Source organism: Myotis myotis, unplaced genomic scaffold (assembly GCF_014108235.1).
Source record: "Myotis myotis isolate mMyoMyo1 unplaced genomic scaffold, mMyoMyo1.p scaffold_m19_p_3, whole genome shotgun sequence".
In the NCBI taxonomy this organism is placed as follows: Eukaryota; Metazoa; Chordata; class Mammalia; order Chiroptera; family Vespertilionidae; genus Myotis; species Myotis myotis.
The window spans coordinates 161,930,795-161,949,180 of record NW_023416335.1 but is presented as its reverse complement, the minus strand read 5'-3'; the positions used below and the strand labels follow the sequence as shown (position 1 = coordinate 161,949,180).

Sequence of the window (18,386 nt, the reverse complement as noted above, 5' to 3'; positions counted from 1 at the left end):
TATCCTTGCATTGCAGCAGCATTTATTGAAACACCGATTGAGATAACCCAGAAGGCAAGCCACCCACAGACAGTCGTAACAAGCCAGGGACCCAGGAAGTGGCCTAACCTTCTCCATCCCACCTGCTGCAAGTTGGACAGACCCCTCCTGCGTGGGCAGAGGGAGATCTGGAGCAACTGTGGAATTTCTTTGAAATGTATAAAGTGCATTCAATAGCAATACCTGTCCAAAGTCAAAAGGATTTCCCTCCCCTTAATGGGCCTCTCAATGGGAGGTGACCGTGAGGAGTCTGGCTGGAACAGGTTAACTCAGAAGAAGGCAGTCAGTCAGAGAGACTAGCATAACACACAAAAATGACCACGGGGCAGGTGCTCCCTGCAGAAACCTTCCCAACCAGCAGAGGGAGCTGTGGGGTGTGTTGGGGGGTGGGGGGACTTCCTCTCTGAGTCTCACGTTGTTGGAGACCTGAGGATGGTTAGGCTCTTTCTTGTTCCAGGGGAAGGCCAAGTCCCCATGATGTGCAGCCACCCGGGTGACTGGTAATGTCCCAGGGAGCTTGGTGAACAGTGCAAATTGGCCGCAGGTATTTCTGAGTTAAATTGGACTTAAGTGAAAGGCTGGGAATGACTCTCTAACCGAAGCCAGGAGGAGAACCAGGAAACAACTCCCTAAAAAGAGAAGGTGGCGGAGCGGCCCCAGGGTCTGTCCCTCTGAAGGAACATGTGGAAGATTCCAGAAGCAAGCACACATTTCCATTCACACACCCTCTGTGCACATATGTGCAGTTGGCCCCAGACTCTATGCAAAGCGGACAGACCGGCTGCTCCCGCAACTGAAGCTGGAGGGGCGTGGCTGGCAGGGGGCGCAGGAGTCAGGCGCCATCACCGTGATGCTGCCCCCGGTGGCCATGGGGCCCGACACAATCTGGCGCCCGGGGGTGGTGCTACACGTGAGGCCCCCACAGGTGACTCCGCCGCGGGAGCTGCTGACGCCTGTGGGAAGAGAGGACACCTTGGGGTGAGGGGCCCGCCATGATCTCATCAACCCCGTGACAGATGCCAATGCCTTCCACATGGCAGGCGGCTCCTCCTCCTCAACGGGATTAATAACTCATGCCCAGCTCCTCTCAGCCTCTCAGCCGTTAGAGGGGACCGGGGCAAGAAGGACCAGGGGACCCTGGGAACCCAGAGGGGCAAAGCTGCTTAGCCCCATTTCCATGGCCTGCAGTTCACTTCTCCACCAGGTTGAGCGCCAACCCTTCGTGTCCCCAGTGAGACTCCAGGGGAGGATGAAAGGAACATTCCAGGTTCAGGGGGTTAGGCTGCAGGGTTCAGCTTTGCCCATCAACAAAGCCATTTTCTAGGGGGTTTCCAGCAGATACTTACACACATTCACGGCACCCACGCCTTCACACAGCCTGTAGAGAAAGAAAACTCTTAACTTTGGACACTGAGCTGGATTCATTGAGATGATGGTTGCTTGGGCACAGAAAGGGCCATCCTGTGTACAGATCCTACCCCCAGAAGCGGAAAGGGCTCCCCCCCAAGTCTGCATTAAAGGCACACTTTCTTTCTTTAACTGTTCTCTGACCACGGAGACAAGGTCTTCTGATTTTCAGCAGAGGTAGGTGAGATGATGAACTCTACCATTCTTCCAATGTGGGAGACCAGACACACGCTGGGTAGTATGATTGGGCTCACAGAAAGCAGTCAAAGCACGTGCAGCAGTGTGTGTGAAAGGGCTTTGTGGTCAATGAAGAGCTACTACGCGCATGTATGCGTGCGTCCGTATAGAAAGCATTGTCCTTAAGATGAGCAGGCCTGCCTGCAGCCTCTTGTAGGAAGCTACTCAAAGACCATGGATTTCAGAGGCACATGACGTGGGTGCAGGTCCTGGCTAGTGCACTTATTAACTGTGTGGCCAGAGAAAGTCACCAAACACTGAGCCTTACTGCTTATCTTTGGATGGGAAAAATGATTCCTACCTCATCAGATTGTGAGCACTTAGCACATGCTGAGCACATAATAGGCATTTGATAATTGTTACTGAAGCTTGACCTGTACTAGTGGTGGGTGGAGATGTAGCTCACACTTCGGCTTTAGGAAATTTACTCCCCCAGGACCTCCTATACTCCACAAGGTCTTTCTTAGCCCCACCTGTGCTCCTCGCCCTCCAGCAGGCGCCTGTAGGTGGCAATCTCGATGTCCAGGCCCAGCTTGGAGTTCATCACCTCCTGGTACTCCTTGAGCAGGCAAGCCATGTCCTGCTTGGCCTTCTGCAGGGCGGCCTCCAGCTCAGCTAACTTGCAGCGGGCATCGCTGATGGCCGCTTCGCCCTGTTGCTCTGCCTCGGCCACGGCAGCCTCCAGCTTGGCCCGCTATGGGGAAGGAGAAGTGAAGACAAGGATGAGAGAGGGAAGGCACAGCTTAGTTCACCCAAGCTGATAGATTAGGGCAGGGAGTGGAAGGTCCCAGAGAAAAGGCAGGTTAACTCCCTATGACCAGGTAGTTAATGGGATGTGCACATGAAGGAGGAGATGGGTAAGCTTTTCACCATCTCTCTTTGGTGGTGGTCACAGGATGGCCAAGAAGAGGGTCATCAGTGATATGGCTCATCACAGCTCAAGTGTGTGATGTGGTATAGCCCCTACCCGCTCTCTGGGTCATGTGCACACTGTGAGGCCTGCTTGGGGCCAGAGGGCAAAGGGCTTGGTGCTGCCGTCTGCCTGTGCTGGGTATCTGAGTGCTCCCCACACCCGTACCTGGCACTTGGCGTTCTCAATCTCGGCAGTCAGCCTCTGGACCATGCGGTTCAGCTCGTTGATCTCCTCCTTGGTGCGGCGCAGGGTCTCCCCGTGACGGATCACTGTGGCCTTCATCTCCTCGCACTGGGGGGAAGCAGAGGTGGTCCCAAGGCTCAGGATGAGACATCCCCCATTGAGGTCACCGTGGATGGTAGTGCAGGCTGTACAGTGCTCAGCCTGTGCAACCATCCATGACAGCCCTGCCCCGTTTCCTCAACCTGAGAGCTGTCTGGCCTCCATTATCATCCTTAGGATCAGAATCCCCAGACAAAAGCAGCCTTTTCTAATATATACCTCACATCCCTCCCACTGACATGACTAAGTGGAAGGTGTCCTGTGCCACTCACCTTGCTGCGGTACCAGGACTCGGCCTCCGCCCGGCTACGGCTGGCGACATCATCGTACTGGGCCTTGATCTCAGCCACGACACAGTCCATGTTCAGGTCCCGGCTGTTGTCCATCTTGACGATGACCGAGGTGTCTGAGATGTGGGCGTGGAGAATCTGGAGCTCCTGGGGGATCAACAGCCAATGCATTTGGTTCTGTTGCCTGGTCTGGGCCATGCGCTCCACCCCAGAGGGCAGTGCCCACTCTCTGGAGGGGACACTGGTCATAAATGTTACATGACCGCTGCTCCCCATGTTCCTACCTGCTTTCATTCACACACAGTGACATCATAAAGCAAAAAAACTGGATGGGGCCCTAGAGGTCAGCTGGGGACAGCCTCTGATTTAACAAATGGGAAAACTGTGGCCTAACATATGAAAAAGGCCTAACTCAAAGTCACCTGCCAGGGGAATTGGGTTTTCAATGCCAGGAGTAGTGATTTTCCCATTAATTAAGATGCTTCTCTAACTAGAAACCCACCCTGATCCCCACCCCCAGATATGTACTTTCATATCCATGTGTAGACTGACATGTGCACAGACCACCCATAGGCACACACACTGCAACACACAGAGGTGCTCACAAACATAGAGAGGCCCAACCACACACAATCCACAGTCCTTAAACATGTATGCCAGGCTCTCAACTCCACATACATACAGGTGTCTGTGACAGCCACATATGCCCTTTTTGCTTGTGTGTACATGCTCTTTTCATGCTTATATCACACATACACATGCAAATGCATGCACACAACACACCTTCGCCTCTCTCCCCCCGGTCTCCACACCTCCCCTCCTCTGCCCTGGCTGGTTGGCAGGGGCCACCTCACCTCATCATAGAGGCGCTTCAGGAAGCTGGACTCCTCCACCAGAGCCTCCACATTAGCCTCCAGGTCTGATTTCCGCAGATATGCGCAATCCACGTCCTGGTGGTGGAGAGAGGAGGAAGGGTGGGTGTGGGAGGCCCAACGAAGGAAGGGGCCTCTGTGGTCAGTGTGGTGACTGGGTGTCCCTCCCTCCCTGCCCTGCGACAATCCCCTCACCTTCTTTAGAACCACGAACTCGTTCTCTGCCGTGGCTCTCAGAGCCACCTCCTCTTCATACCTGAGTGTGGGGGACAGAGGGGCCAGGGCTGAGGGGTTGGCGCTTAGATACCAGTCCAGTTCCCAGGCAAGCTCTTCTGGGGGTCAAAAGGGATGAACTCCCTGCAAATGTTATCTTGTTCTTCCCATGGTCTCTTTTGTGTGTTATTCATGAGCTAGCCCTTGTGCCAGCCTCGCTTGTTCCACCCCAGTTCTGCTTGTGGGATGAGATTAGGGAATCCCTCTCTACCCACAAGTCCAGATCCAGAGAGATCACAGAGCCCATCTCATACAGGTGAGCTGGGAGGGGCAGAAAAAGATAGCCGCAGAACCCATTGGGATCCCTTTCCTCACTCCTCTGAAACCAGCTCTGAGGCCCCAGGACCTCCCAGCAGTGGAGGTGAAGCCAAAGAATCCAAGAAACCTGGGTCTCTCCTGGACATTCCCTGGGGTTCCAGGTAGCTCCTGTTGATGGCAGGAATCTTAGAGAAGCTCCTTCTAGAAGGTTGTGGGTGGAGCCTTCACCTCCCCCCTGTGTCCCCCTGGTTATGCTGCACTCACTTCTTCTTGTAGCCCTCCAGCACCTCCTGCACATGGTTGAGCTCTGAGGCCAGCCTCCCACTGTCAGCCTCCACACACTCAGCCTCCCGCCGCAGCGTCTCAATGTAGCCATTGAACAGCGGCTCCAGGTTGCTCTCGCAGCAGCGCTGGTTCTGGTAGTACTGCCACTTGGTCTCCAGCAGCTTGTTCTGCTGCTCCAGGAAGCGCACCTGTTCAGGGAGTGGAAAGAGACTCAGTGGGGAGTCTAGGGGGTACATGGCCCACAGAGCTCCCTCTGCCCAGATGTTCCCTGAACAGCCAGGTCCAGCCAAGTGCTGAGCCATGGGGGTTGAGTGTCTGCAACTCAAAGGCCCTGGCTCCCCGCAGGGAGGCAGTGTGGGTGTGAGGGAAAGCACTCAGGCTAGACACCAAAAGTCTGGTTCAAGCCCCAGGTCTGCCACTCTAAGTGGGAGAGTTGTCTAACCTCTTGGTGCTTGGTTTTCTCATTTCTAAAACAGAGATGATGATAGTACTTTCCTTAAAGTGTTGAAGATTGAACAAGTTAATGCATGTCAAGTGCTATGTGTCAGTCCCTGATTACTGAAATCACTATAATTAACAATTATTATAATTCCTTTATGAAACACATATTGAATATTTACTATGTGGTACCAGGGCCTGTGCTAGGATACACACACACATCCATCAATACCCATAACATCTATATCTATATCATCTATATCTACATCTATATATCTATATCTATATCTATCTATATCTATATCTATATCTATATCTATATCTATATCTATAATCTATTACCTCTATCTATTTCATTCAATCCTTACAATCCTTTGGGTGGGGAGATATTATTTCCCTCTACATATGATGGGGAAACTGTACTTGGTGTGAAATCACTAGCTTATTGCCACACATTGATGGAGCCAGGATCTGCTGTCCTTTGAGTCCACTTCACCTGCCCACCACAGTATGTCTAAATAACTCATCTAAACTCTCAAAGCTTCAATTTGTCATTGAAAAAATAGAGATAATAATATACCCCATTGGCTCATTTTGAGGATTAACTTAGATCACTACAGAGAAAGTGATAACAGGAAGGTCACCCCCCAGAGCCCCCGATCCCAGACCCAGACCCTGGTTCTATGTACTCTGCCAGAGTGAGGCATCATGGATGCCAGAGGAGCCAGTATGAAGGGGGGTGCAGAGGTGACCTTTATGGGGGCAATTGTCACATGGTGCCAGTGGCATCCCCTCACCAGCCTGCTGCCTTTCTGTCCATAGTCCCAGCTTTGCATCCGTGAAAGAGGCTGCCGAGCCTGCTTGGTTAGCTGTCGCACCTCCTTGCTCACTACTGTCCTTGGAAAATAGTAACAGCTAACACGTACTATGTGCCCGCATTTTTCATGCATGAACCCATAAATTCCCACAACCATCATTTGTCTGAGGTCTCAAACTGCAGAGGGGCAGAGCAAGGATGAAGGAGGCATGGGGTTCCCAGCCATGCCCCAGCCGCTTCCGTGCTGCCTGGCCATGAGCCACATGCCTTTTGTTCTCCCCATCTGCTCCCATTCTTTCAGCACCCAGTGCCCAGTCCAGTTTTTCAGGGGCAGCTCTGATACTGCTGTTATCTCCAGAAGCACACAAGCGCTTTAGACCGCAGACTTGATTTCTGGACCACTCTGGGCCCTCAATACACTTTGCTGGAATTAAACAGCGACCATCAACCCTCCTGCCTATAACGGTTGCATTTCTCTCCCTCTGCTGCCTCACACCTGGCTGCCATGCTGCGTCCCCAGCAGACCAGGACCTTCCCAAGGCGGGCAGGGCTGGAGCCTTCTCTGGACCATCCTGGGCCTCACTGACCTTGTCGATGAAGGCAGCGAACCTGTTGTTGAGACACTTGATCTGCTCCTTCTCCTCATGCTTCACGCACTGCGCATCGGGATCGATCTCCAGGTTGAGGGGTGTGAGGAGGCTCTCATTGACGGACACGGTGGTGATGCAGGGCGGGCTGGGTCCGCACACGCCGCCTGAGCGGTATCCAAAGCTGCGGCCGCAGGAGCCAGAGCGGAAGGCGCCCACCGCCATGCGGGGCCCACAGGCGCCCAGGTGAGAGAGGCTGCGGCTCCCGAAGCCCCCGGTCAGCCCCCGGTAGCAGGACACCCCCCTATAAGGGGCGGCAGTGATGCAGCAGCGGCTGCCAGTTTTGGGGGCCACAGCTGAGCAGGAGCTGAAGGTCCTGGTGACCCCATATCCCGAGTTGATCCGGTAGGAGCGGCAGGACATCGTGTGGGTCTGAGCAGAGCCTGAGCCAGCGGGCCTCTTCCAGGGCTGTGGGTGCGCTGCTCAGGTTCCTCTGGCCTCTCTGGTGCTTCCTGGTCCTTTTATTGGAGGGGAGAGCGAGGGCTGGCCGCATAAAAGTAGTGAAAAGGCATTTTATGTTGTTTATTGGCTTGGGGAGTTTGCCAGCAACTCCCCAAAGACTCGTCTTAAAGGTGAGCTCAGCGGCGACTCTAGGGCTGCGTAAAAGTATTGAAGATGTTATTAGGAACACTGTGCGTTTGCACTTTTCATCTTCAAAGCTCGTTTACATACATTAAGTAATTAATTTTCTCATATTCTCCCTGTGAGATGGCCTCACCCCACACCTGGAGACGGCTATGAACTCCACAACAGTCTCCGTGGCTGGTTTGGGGTAGAGGCAGGGGCCCTCTCTCAGGGGGAAGTGCTAGGGGCCCAGGTTGGGTGAGATCACGAGATGTTATCCCCTCTTTCCTCCTGGCTCCACGAAGTGTCCATTGTCAAGTAAATCATTGAATTTCAGGGGGCGATAGGTTAGGGCGAACCCAAACCCACCCGACTGCATTGCCTGGGAGGTGGGTCAGGACAGAGGGGCCATTCTGACCATGCTCCCTGCAGGATGGGGAGCACAGACTCTTAGAACCTTCTGGATTCCAGTCCAGAAGACTCTGCTTCAGGGCCTTCATTTCCCACCCAGCAAAACTGCAAACCACGTAACTTTCAGTGGCCTCAATAACAGCCACTTGTGGGTAATGGGGAGCCTCCCTTTGAGCCACTTTCTCCTGCTTGGCTGAGGGATGGAGAACCCTAACCTGGGGTAACCTGGCTGCTATGGACGTGCTCTGGGCACCTTCCCCTGGCTATTTAAGAAGAAACAGGTCCTTTGAGTCTCTCTTCCAAGACCACCAGCCAGAGGAGGTACTCATCCTGTTTGTCAGCCCCAGAACTGTCACCCTTAGGGGAACATTTAGAGACTGCTGGGGGGAAGGTGGCTCTTCTTGTCTAAGGAATGATTTCTGGCTCCTGGGAGCTCTGGGATCCTGGCTTCTTCTAACTTCCCTGCCTCCCGGTGTGTGTTGGGGACCCTTATTAGAAACATGGCTGCTATTCTTTTAAAGTTCAGTGAGCACAGACCTGGGGGATGTGATCCCTGCTCTTAGGGAGGTTAGTTAGACATCCCAGGTGTTAGGAGCCACAGCTGATGTGAGAGCTGATGAAATTCCTTTGAGGGTGACAACTCCCAGAACCAGACACTGCCGCTCTGCCACCTTTGCCCGAATCTTCCCTCAAATGCATGACATCCTGTGCCTGGTCTGCCCTTGTCTCTACGGCTAGGCCCAGTGCAGGTCTTTGCTGAGGACCAGGCTGATGGGTTTCTGTCTCCACATTGAACAGCAGGGCCTTGGGCAGCAGGTGCGGGAGCAGGTAGCCTCATGATGGCCCCAGGTGATTTTCGAAGCATGGTCACCCATGGGAAAGCTGCTTGGACTTAGCCACTGGGCGATGGAATCAAAGTTGGAAAACCTGGTTCAAATTTGGACCCTTTCTAGTTGTGTGGCTTGGAGGAAATGCTGAACCTCTCTGAGCTTCTACTTGTTTTGGCCGTAATGTGGAATTCATCCTTACCTTCCAGGGTTGTCGGGAGGATTAAGTAGATAATAACACAAGAATGTGATTTGGGGACCAGAACATTCTGCATAAAATGAAAGGGACTCTTGCTTCCTGTCAGAAGGCCTCCCCCCAACCCCGCCCACTCCCACAGCCCCCTCACCCCTCCCTCAGCAGAGACTGGGCCTGTTCCGTGCTCCACCCACGACTTTCACCTCCTCTGCGTGTTTATGGCTTCTTTACCGTTCCAAGGCTGCCTTTCATGTTTTCTTTAACCTGATTTCATTAGTATAAAAATTTGAGGTGGAGTCTGGGGGCGGAGACAGGAAGCGATATTGAGGAGCACAGAGGATGGTTTCCCAGCCTCCACCCCTCAGCGGGGGCTGAGCTGGCCTTGGTCCAAGGGTGTATTTTGGTGCCTTGGACAGTGAGCTCACAGACAGTGTGTGGACCTGGAGCTGATGTGTGGGCCAAGAGGGATGCGGCCCTTTGAAAGTGGGGAGGAGGGTGGTGGCTGAGTGTGGGAAGGAGAGGAGGGGTGAGCTCTCTACTCAGCAGCCTCAAGAGCCCATAAAATCTCACCCTCTTCTCTTACCTGTGAGCGTCTGCTTCTTTCAGCGTATTGAAGAGGACAGAAGCAGACTATTTCTGCTGCTTCCTGGGGGCAGGAGGGAGTGAAGGCTTTTTTCTATAGGGTGGCTCATGTATCAGCTGCTCCCCTATGGGCCCGCCCTCCCCCTCCCCCCCCACACACAGATATCCCTCCCAAACCTCCACCCTGAATTGGACGTGGGCGCTGAGGATGGGAAAGAGGAGCTAGGGGACCAGGAGACCCAGGAAAGCCCCACTGCTTTCAGAAATAAGTTTTCCCATCCAGGACCAGCAGAACTATCCAGAACAATGGGCACCTGGGTAGGCATGGAGTAAGGGCAGGCCCAATCTGGCACAGGGATGCACTCATGGGCACTAGGTAAAGTTTGTGTCACTGCAGATGGCAGCTGAGGCCAGGCTGGGTGGGGCTTCCCAAGATGGCTGTCTGGATGGCACTTTGGATTGGAGGGGCTGTGCTGTTACCAGGTCACTCAGGGCAAATGAGAAACTCATAGGTCAGACCAGTCTGGCAGCTGCCCTGGACCCATGGCAGATAGGCCTTTGCCATATGGTTCACCCAAGGGAAGTATATAAAACCCATAGCTCCATGCCTCTCTCTGCCCATCACCCACTATCTGCTCAGTAGGACCAGATCCCAGTCCTGTGCTGTGATGGGAGTTGGTCCTCCGTTCCCTGGCCTCCTCCTCATTTCCTGCCCTATTTGCTCCCATACCCCAAGCATTCTCCCTGGTTACACTTTGCTGGGATGTCCCCGAACGGCCAGCCACCTCTTCCAGGAAGCCTTCTGAACTAGTCAGAGGGCGGCTGTGATTCCTCCCTCCCTGTCTCAGGAGGCAGCTCAAACAGTGCCCTTCCTGGGTAACTCCGATTATCCCCTTCCACACCCTTTGTCCTGGGTGTTGTCCTTCATCACCCTTTTGGTCTTGTACTCTCCTGTCCCCACACCTTTTGAAAGTCACACCCAGTGTCAGGAATCCCCACTCAAGAACCCATGTCCTCCCTGTAATTTAAAATGCTCCCAAGAAGTCACCCCTTCCAGGAAGCCTTCAAGAGTTAATTGGATGAGAGAGCTTGTTTACCCCACCCTGGAGCCCCAGGCAACTTCCCCCACTCCCTCTGAAGCTGCTTCCCTCCTGCGGTCCATTTCCTGGGGTTTCACCAGAGGCCTTTCCATTCCCATTGGATCCAGCTCGGATGAGTCATCCTCCTCCTGCATGTTACCTAGCTGTGATGCTTGTTGGGGGAATGCTTGCTCTTCCCGACTCTAGGGTTCACTATGTCCCTTCCCTTTTGCTGCCTCTACCTTGCTCTCCCCCACTCCCCCCCCCCCCCCCCCCACACACACACACCGGCTTGTAGAAATGCTTCTGGACTTGTCCAAAGATAAGGGAGCTCAGATACCTTCCTGTCCTGCCTGGTTGACCCTTGAGATTCTGTATTTGTATCTGCCAGGGTGCTCATGGATCATCTCACTGTCTTTGCTGGCTAGCTTTACGGAATAGACCCTATGGACAAGGCACGTCCTGAGCAGGGCCTTGGTGGCTGCCCAAATGGCTTATTCATGTCAGACATCGCCCATCATCTCTGCTGGTCTTCTCCTCACTTTTACTGTGTGTTTGAATCTGCACCACCTCCTGGTGCTGGGACACAGCTCTCAAAGAGCCTTCTAGTGCTGTGACACATTCTTTGGCTTTCATAAAACTTGGGCATGACTCAGAGACCCCATAAGACAGGAGTGAGGTTGGACCAATAGGAAGGAGCTGGATGAACCACTGGCCTATTCCCAACATAGCAGAAGCTGGGCCCCTCATCCAGTCGGCACAGCTGCTCCCTGGGAACTCAGAGGTTCTCTAGTCTCGCCCCAAAAGCAAGTCACACACCCTCCTGCAGGCTGCATTCCCAGTGGCTTTTCTGTTTCCTGTGACTACTTTGGGTCACATCAGGTGCTAAGTAAATCCAGAACCTCTAATTTCAGAAAGGGTCATACTAATGGTTTGAAAATTTTTTCTTCTTTTATTTTTAGCACTAGAATCATTTCCCTAAATCGTAGGATGAAAACGGCTATCTAAAACGGATGGTTGATGCTATCAGCTACTTGATGTGGAGTGGGGATGTTGTTTGAGCCAGACCCTCATGGCCCTGTGCTGGGAAGACACAGAGGGTCCATGTGGGACTCAGGCCCCCCAGATGTATGTCCTGGCCGTCAAAAAAAATCGGAAGTGTATACATTAAAGTAAAAACATTACAATAAGCTAAGTTCAATTTGTTATGGAAGAAAGAAAAGTCTTTTTGATAAACTTAGTGCAGCCTAAGTGTACAGTGTTTATGAAGTCTAAGTAGCATGCAGTAATGTCGCAGGCCCTCACATGCACTCACTCACTGCCTCACCCAGAGCAGCCTGCTGTCCTGCCAGCTCCATTCCAGGTGAGTGCCCTGTAGGGGTGCACTGTTTGTTGTCTTTTATCCTGTATTTTCACTGCTATGTTTAGATATGTATATCTACAGATACCATTGTGTTACAATTGCCTACAGTATTCAGCACAGTCCCATGCTGTATAGGCGTGTAGCCCAGGAGCCATAGGCTGCACCATATAGCCTAGGCGTGCAGTAGGCTGTACCATGTAGGTTTGTGCCAGTGCACTCTATGAGGTTCACACACCAATGAAATTGCCTAACAATGCATTTCTGAGAATGTATCCCTGTTGTTAAGTGACACAAGACTGTATATATAGTTATAAAAGCAGATAGGATTGAAACACTGGTCTCTGCTTGGCTTGGCTCCATCCACTCCATTATAAGCACTGGAGAGTGATCCCCTTAAAACATTAGGTTGGATTATGTCACTCCTCTGCTACAACACCCCAGTGATTCCCCATTTCACTAGGAAGAAAAGACAAATCCTAGCAGTGGCCAGCAAGGCCATGCACGCACTGGCTGCTCCTGCTGTCACCTCTCTCACCTCAGCTTCTTGCTCTTCTTGCAACCACACCGGCCTCCTGCTGCTCCTCAGACACACTGCACACTCCTGACTCAGGGCCTTTGCACTGGCTGTCCCTTCTGTCCAGAATGCTCTTCCCTCAGCCACACACCTTGCTCCATTGCCGCCTGTGGGTCTTTACTCAAAGACTGCCTCACGGAGGTCCCTGACCCTTCCTTTAAAAATGGCAACCTGCCCTTCCATTCCTAGGCATTCTCCATCAGGCTTATCTTGCTTGGGTCTTTCTCTATGTTCCATAGCACTTAACGCTCTAACACACTCTATAATTGACTTATTTATTGATTATAGTCAATCTTGCCTCTCACCCAAAAACAAACTCCATGGGAGAAGGGATTTCATGTGTTTTAGTCATTGATGGGCTTCAAGCACTTAGACCAGTGCTGGGAATATAGTAAGTGCTCAGTAAATATTTGTTGACTGATTGAATATATAAATGAGCGGATATCTTGAAAACTTTAGATATTTGATATTTGGCAGAAAATGCTACCTTGTGGGAAGCTCTGATGCTCAGGCCCCAAGGAGCACTCACTCCCAGTTTGAAAGCTGTGGGACTCAGAGCCCTCTGTGGGTTTTTCCTGCTTCGAGGCTGTGGTTTTCTGAGCACCTGTGGGAACAAAGACTGACGCAAACACAGAAAAGTGAAAACAGTGCTGTGCTGGGCTGCTGAGACAGGCCGTGGGTTTCTTTCTTAAAGTTGCTATTCATTGTTGTAGTGTTTGTGTCCTAAATACAATTTTGGAAGAAAAAATTGTTTTAAAAGATTCTAAGATCCCCTCCAACCCCATGTCAAATCGCCAAATACTTGGCTTTGGAAATCCCTGTGCATTGGCACCTTGGAAGTTGGCAGCCAGCAGAGGGCAGCAAACTCCCGGAGTTGGCTGGACAGAGGCTCAGCCTTGGCTACAGGAGTAGGAAAGGCCAGGCCTCTGCCTGCTTGCCTGTGACTCAAGGTTCAGGTACTTTGGATGCAGATGCTGGAAACAGTCATCTGACACTGCAGCCACCACCTGTGCTTGGCATTGTACTGGTTGAGCTGCTGAACAAAGCTATTCCCCATCTATACCAATAAAAGGGTAATATGCTAATTAGACTGGGAGACCTTCTAGGAGACCTTCCAGACGTCTTTCTGGACAAAGCCATGGTGGTGGGGCCAAGGCAGAGGTGGTTAGGGGCGATCAGGCCAGCAGGGGAGGGCAGTTGGGGGTGATCAGGCCGGCGGTGGGGGGGGGGAGGGGCAGTTGGAGGCAATCAGGCCAGCGGGGGGAGGGGGAGGGGCAGTTGGGGGCAATCAGGCCAGCAGCAGAGGTGGTTAGAGGTGATCAGGCAGGCAGGTGAACGGTTAGGAGCCAGCGGTCCCAGATTGCGAGAGGGATGTCCATCTGTCAGGCCCTGTGGGATTGGGCTTAAACTGGCAGTTGGACATCCTCCGAGGGGTCCCAGAATTGAGAGGATGCAGGCCGGGCTGAGGGACCACCCCCCCACCCCATGCACAAATTTCATGCACCGGACCACTAGTTAGTAATAAAACTAGAACCCCCCCCCCCCATCATCAAAACTATTGCAACCATTTATTGTGCACCCACTGTGTGCTAGACAAAGTGCCAAGAACTTTAATTATGCCATTGCATGTAATCTCCACAACAACTCTTTGACATTGAAAATATTTTTCCATTTTACAGAGAAGGCAAGAGGCTTATTGCTTCCCTCCAGTATTATTTTCCTTCATTCTGAAGAACTTCTGCCTTCTTTTTCGAGTAGGTAGGTCTTCAGGGTGCAGGTGACAGATTCTCTCAGTTTTCCTTCATCTGAGAATGTCTTTTTTTTTTTTTTTTTTGCATTCACTTCTGAAGGATATTTTTGCCAGACATAGAATTCTGGGTTGACATCACTTAAAAATGTCGTTCTAGCCGAAACCGGTTTGGCTCAGTGGATAGAGCGTCAGCCTGCGGACTGAAAGGTCCCAGGTTCGATTCCGGTCAAGGGCATGTACCTGGGTTGCGGGCACATCCCCAGTAGGAGATGTGCAGGAGGCAGCTGATTGATGTTTCTCTCTCATCGATGTTTCTAACTATCTCTCTCCCTTCTTCTCTGTAAAAAATCAATAAAACATATTTTAAAAAAAATGTCGTTCTATTCTCTTCTGTCTTTCAAGGTTTCTAGTGAGAAATCTGTGGTCATTTGACTTGTTGTTCTCCTATATGTAATATGTCATTTTATGTAGTTTACAAAATATTATTTTCTAATCTTCTTTTCTCTTTATTCTTCAGATTGGATACTTTTTATTACTATATTTTCAAGTTATTAACTCTCTTTTGTCCTCTCCTTTTTGCCATGGAGTGTATCAATGATTAAAAAAATTTTAATGTAGTATTTTTCAGTTGTAAAATTTCCATTTGGTTCTGTTTTTATAGTTTCTTCCAACATGTTTTCCGATATCTTCTGGAACAGAGTTATAATTGGCTTTAAGGTCTTTGTGTGATAATTCCAACATTGGTGTCATCTTGGTACTGACATCTGTTGATTTTCTTTCCCCTTCAGAATTGGTCACATTTTCCTGGTTCCTTGAATGTCAAAATAATTTTAGCTCATATCCTGGACATTTAAAATATTCTGATGTATAGACTCTTGGTCCTGCCAAACCCTCTGGAGGATTTTCAGTTGTGTTTTGTTTTAGTGGAGAATCAGCCTAGTTAGGTTCTGACTGCAAGTTCTGTCTCTCCTACATGGGAAATGGTTCCATACTTAGTTTAGTTTTCCAAGCCTTTGTTTACTGCTTTGTGTCTGTCCTGTGTATATGGTGCTCAGGGGTTTGCCTGAAACTGGGGCAGTGGTTTAACTCTTACCTCAGTTCTCTAAACCTTTGACCTGCTGCTTTGTGTCTCTTGTGTGTGCTGCTCAAGGGAGAGCCCAGGACTGGAGAGGACTTACACACAGAGGAATCCCTTCCTCCTCACCCCCCTTCCCCCTTTGCAGGGCCTCTTTTCCTGGTTCCCTCAGCCGGAAAGAGCAGGTTTCTCTTGGAGGTTTGCTGCCCAGGTCATTGCTGCTGCACAGCTCCACGACTGGGAGCTGCTCTTTGGGCAAAGCCGTGAGAGAAAAGAGAAACACATGAGCATTTCCCTTCCATATTTTCCAGCCCCAGGGGCCCCCTTTCCTGCTGTCTCTGGTTAGAAAGACGGGATTTCTATTGGAGAATTAGCTGGTCATACTGATGGTTCACAGCCCCACAGCTGGGGCCCACCCTCAGCTCAGAGCCACACGAGCAAAAGGGAAAACACACAGGCCACTTCTGCAAGCTTTGTGTTCCCGCCATGATCTACCTGCTTTTGTTCACTTTTTTGAGTCCTCTGAAAGTTTATTTTTAAACAATTTTATCCAGAGTTTTTTTTGCTGTTGTTGTTATTAGTGGGAGTGACAGGCTATCATAGGCTTACTCCATCATGGATGAACTGGAAGTCAACTTAGTTTTAACAGGATCACCTGGGCTGATTTTTTTGAGAATAGACTGAAGAAAGAGAGAGGAGTAGGGAGCCAGTTAGGAGGCTACTGCAGTTGTCCAGGCAAGAGTCATGGAAGCTCAGGCCTCAGTGGTCATCATGGAGGTGGGGGAAGCAGTTGGATTCTGGACATTATTTGAAGGTTAAGCTGATACAATTTGTGATGGACTAAATATGGGGATGCTAGAGAAATAGAGAGGTTAAAAATGATTCCAAGATTTTATTTATTTTTAATTTGTTTTTGCTTAAGCTACTGAATGCACTTGCCATTAATATGGAAGGAGCAGCACGGAGGGGAAGAAGGAAGATGAGGCGTTTGTTTTGGGACATGTTTAGTTTGAGATGCCCATTCGATATGCAAATGGAGATGTCAGAGCAACCTGTAAATACCAGCCTGTAGTGAACGGGAGGTCTGGGCTGGAGACATAAACTCAGGAGTTAATGGCATATGGATGGCATTTCAAGCCATGAGACTGGATGAGGGCACCTATGGGGTAGGATAGAGAGAGAAGAGGCCTGGTGGCTGGCGCCTGAGGAGCCCCAGTGCTGACTTGTTTGACTCGGGAGGTTGGAAGCAACGCCGTCCCAGTGGCATGTGTTAGTCAGGGTCCAATCGAGGGACCGTACCACGCTGTAACTTGAACAGAGGAAGTTCAATATAGACAGTGTTGGGGTGGGAGTCATGAGGAAAAAGAACTCAAAGACTATAGAAATGACTGATGTAAGGACTAGCAACTAGGGCTGTGATAGAGGCCCCAAGGAAAAGCCACGGCTGAGATCCAGACCTCTGGGGAGAGGGCACAGCCACTGCTCGCTGGGTTCCAGAGAAGTCACTGTGGTGCCCCACCAATGGGACTTGCTGGGAACCTTCCATCCAGAACCTACTAGTACACCCTTTAGGGTGCTGGGGAGAGCTTTCACAAGGAGGTGTCTTGCTGGAGGCACTTTGATATGTAATTGCCCAAGAAGGATGCTGAGGAAGCTCCTGGCTGCTGGCTGCTGTGCCAGGGGGCCTGATAGTATAGATGGTGTCTGCGCTGCAGGAATTTGCACTGGGGAAACGGCCGAGAGAGCACAGTGGAGGCAAAGTCCCCTACTTCTCAAGGTCTCACCAATGTTTATGGAAATGCCTACAGACAAGGCTTAACTTCATACCAATGGATCTAAGGGGATCAGCTCCATTTGCACAGAGTAGGGAATAAGGGTGAATCTGGAGCCGAGGCAATACATTGATAACTGGCACAGGTGAATGTGGGTCTGGCCTAGGAGAGGCACCAAGGCCAGATGGAGACAACCTTGATGTTGCTGTCACCTGAGGGGTGCATGTGATTTTACATGGGAGACGGGATGGGAAGTCAGGAGCCCCTGGAAGCAGGACAGGAGGTGGTTGGTGAGTCCTGGGTCAGGCAGGCCTTAGGCTGTGAGCAGAACAACCTGTATGTTCTCCGGTTGCTCAATGAAGTCTGAGCATATAAAGATGGAAGGTGTGCTTCCTGCTCCCTAAGGAGGAGCCTCCAGGTGAGACAGAGCGGCACCCAGTCCCTGCTGTGAGATATGCGCCCTAATGGGGCTCTGTCATGACTGCACTTTGGCTGACTCCGACCTGTAATACAGACAGATCTCCAAACTGGGCATGCTCTCTCCAGTCATGGCTTTTACACATGTTGTTGCCTACCTGGGGCACTTCTTCTTTGGTGTGGCTAACTCATCATGCTTCGCATCTCTGCCGGAATACTACATCTTCCAGGAAGCATTTAATGATGCCCAGTCTGGGCTGGGCCTCTCCTCTGTGTACTGTATCATCGATTCTACCCTTAACCCAGCATTTAGCATACCCAGCCACAAGTGCTTGTTTGCCTGTCCATCTATCAAGTGGGACTGTAAGCTCTCTGAGGATGAGGGCCAAATCTTGTTCATTGCTATTTCCCCAGCATTGGGCCTGGCAAGTAGTAAGCCCCTATCATATGTTGCATGAACAAATAAAGGTGGATAGGTTGAAAGCGGGGTACAAGAGAAGACGGAATGGCAGGGGGTGTATGAGCAGATCATTCAGGGATTGGATGCAATGTTAGGAAGTTTGAACTCTTTGGAAGGCAGTGAGGAGCCACTGAGGACTGTAAGCTGGGTCAGTTTTCTATATGAGAAAGACCTCTATAGCAGCCTCATAGTGAATGAGTTGGATGAGGGTAAGAGCTGGGACAGAAAAATGAGGATGCAGTGATGCCAGAGGAACAGGGTGTGGGGTTGGACCCAGAGAACAGATGGAAAGGTTCACCTTGGCCAGGAGAAGGGCACCTCTGGGTTGCAGGGCAATGCCTGGAGAGAAGTGGGATGTTTGGCACTTGCTTTCAGAGCCTCTGCTATAGGTCTTCTCTCCCTTGCTGAACTGTGAGCCCCTACAGGGGAGGGTCCGAGCCCTCTTTTCTCAGCACCCACTCTATACCCAGGATAGCCTCTGCCCAAGTCCCAGGATGGAGTCTAGGAGGAAATCTCTCCACGCCTAGCATGATCCAGAAGGAGAGGCCAGAGTCCTAG

General features: G+C 51.1%; 1 protein-coding gene across 1 annotated transcript; it reads right to left on the bottom strand.

Moving 5' to 3' along the window:
- On the bottom strand, positions 1 to 7,261 carry LOC118651632 (keratin, type II cuticular Hb5). Its single transcript, XM_036301022.1, has 9 exons — positions 6,699 to 7,261; positions 4,836 to 5,044; positions 4,236 to 4,296; positions 4,023 to 4,118; positions 3,151 to 3,315; positions 2,762 to 2,887; positions 2,157 to 2,377; positions 1,386 to 1,417; positions 1 to 992 (listed from the first exon to the last, which is right to left on the bottom strand). Exons 1-9 carry the CDS (start codon positions 7,119 to 7,121, stop codon positions 799 to 801), a joined length of 1,527 nt encoding a protein of 508 aa, XP_036156915.1. The 5' UTR covers positions 7,122 to 7,261; the 3' UTR covers positions 1 to 798.
- Positions 7,262 to 18,386: the final 11,125 nt, after the last annotated feature.

What these genes read in the sequence shown, in the direction of transcription:
- LOC118651632 (XM_036301022.1), bottom strand. Translation starts at nt 7,121, where the DNA reads ATGTCCTGCCGCTCCTACCGGATCAACTCGGGATATGGGGTCACCAGG. An exon ending in TTGAGAACGCCAAGTGCCAG is followed by an intron (nt 2,378 to 2,761) that starts GTACGGGTGTGG and finishes CCTTCCCCATAG; the next exon opens with CGGGCCAAGCTGGAGGCTGC. An exon ending in CTGGAGGGCGAGGAGCACAG is followed by an intron (nt 1,418 to 2,156) that starts GTGGGGCTAAGA and finishes CTTTCTCTACAG; the next exon opens with GCTGTGTGAAGGCGTGGGTG.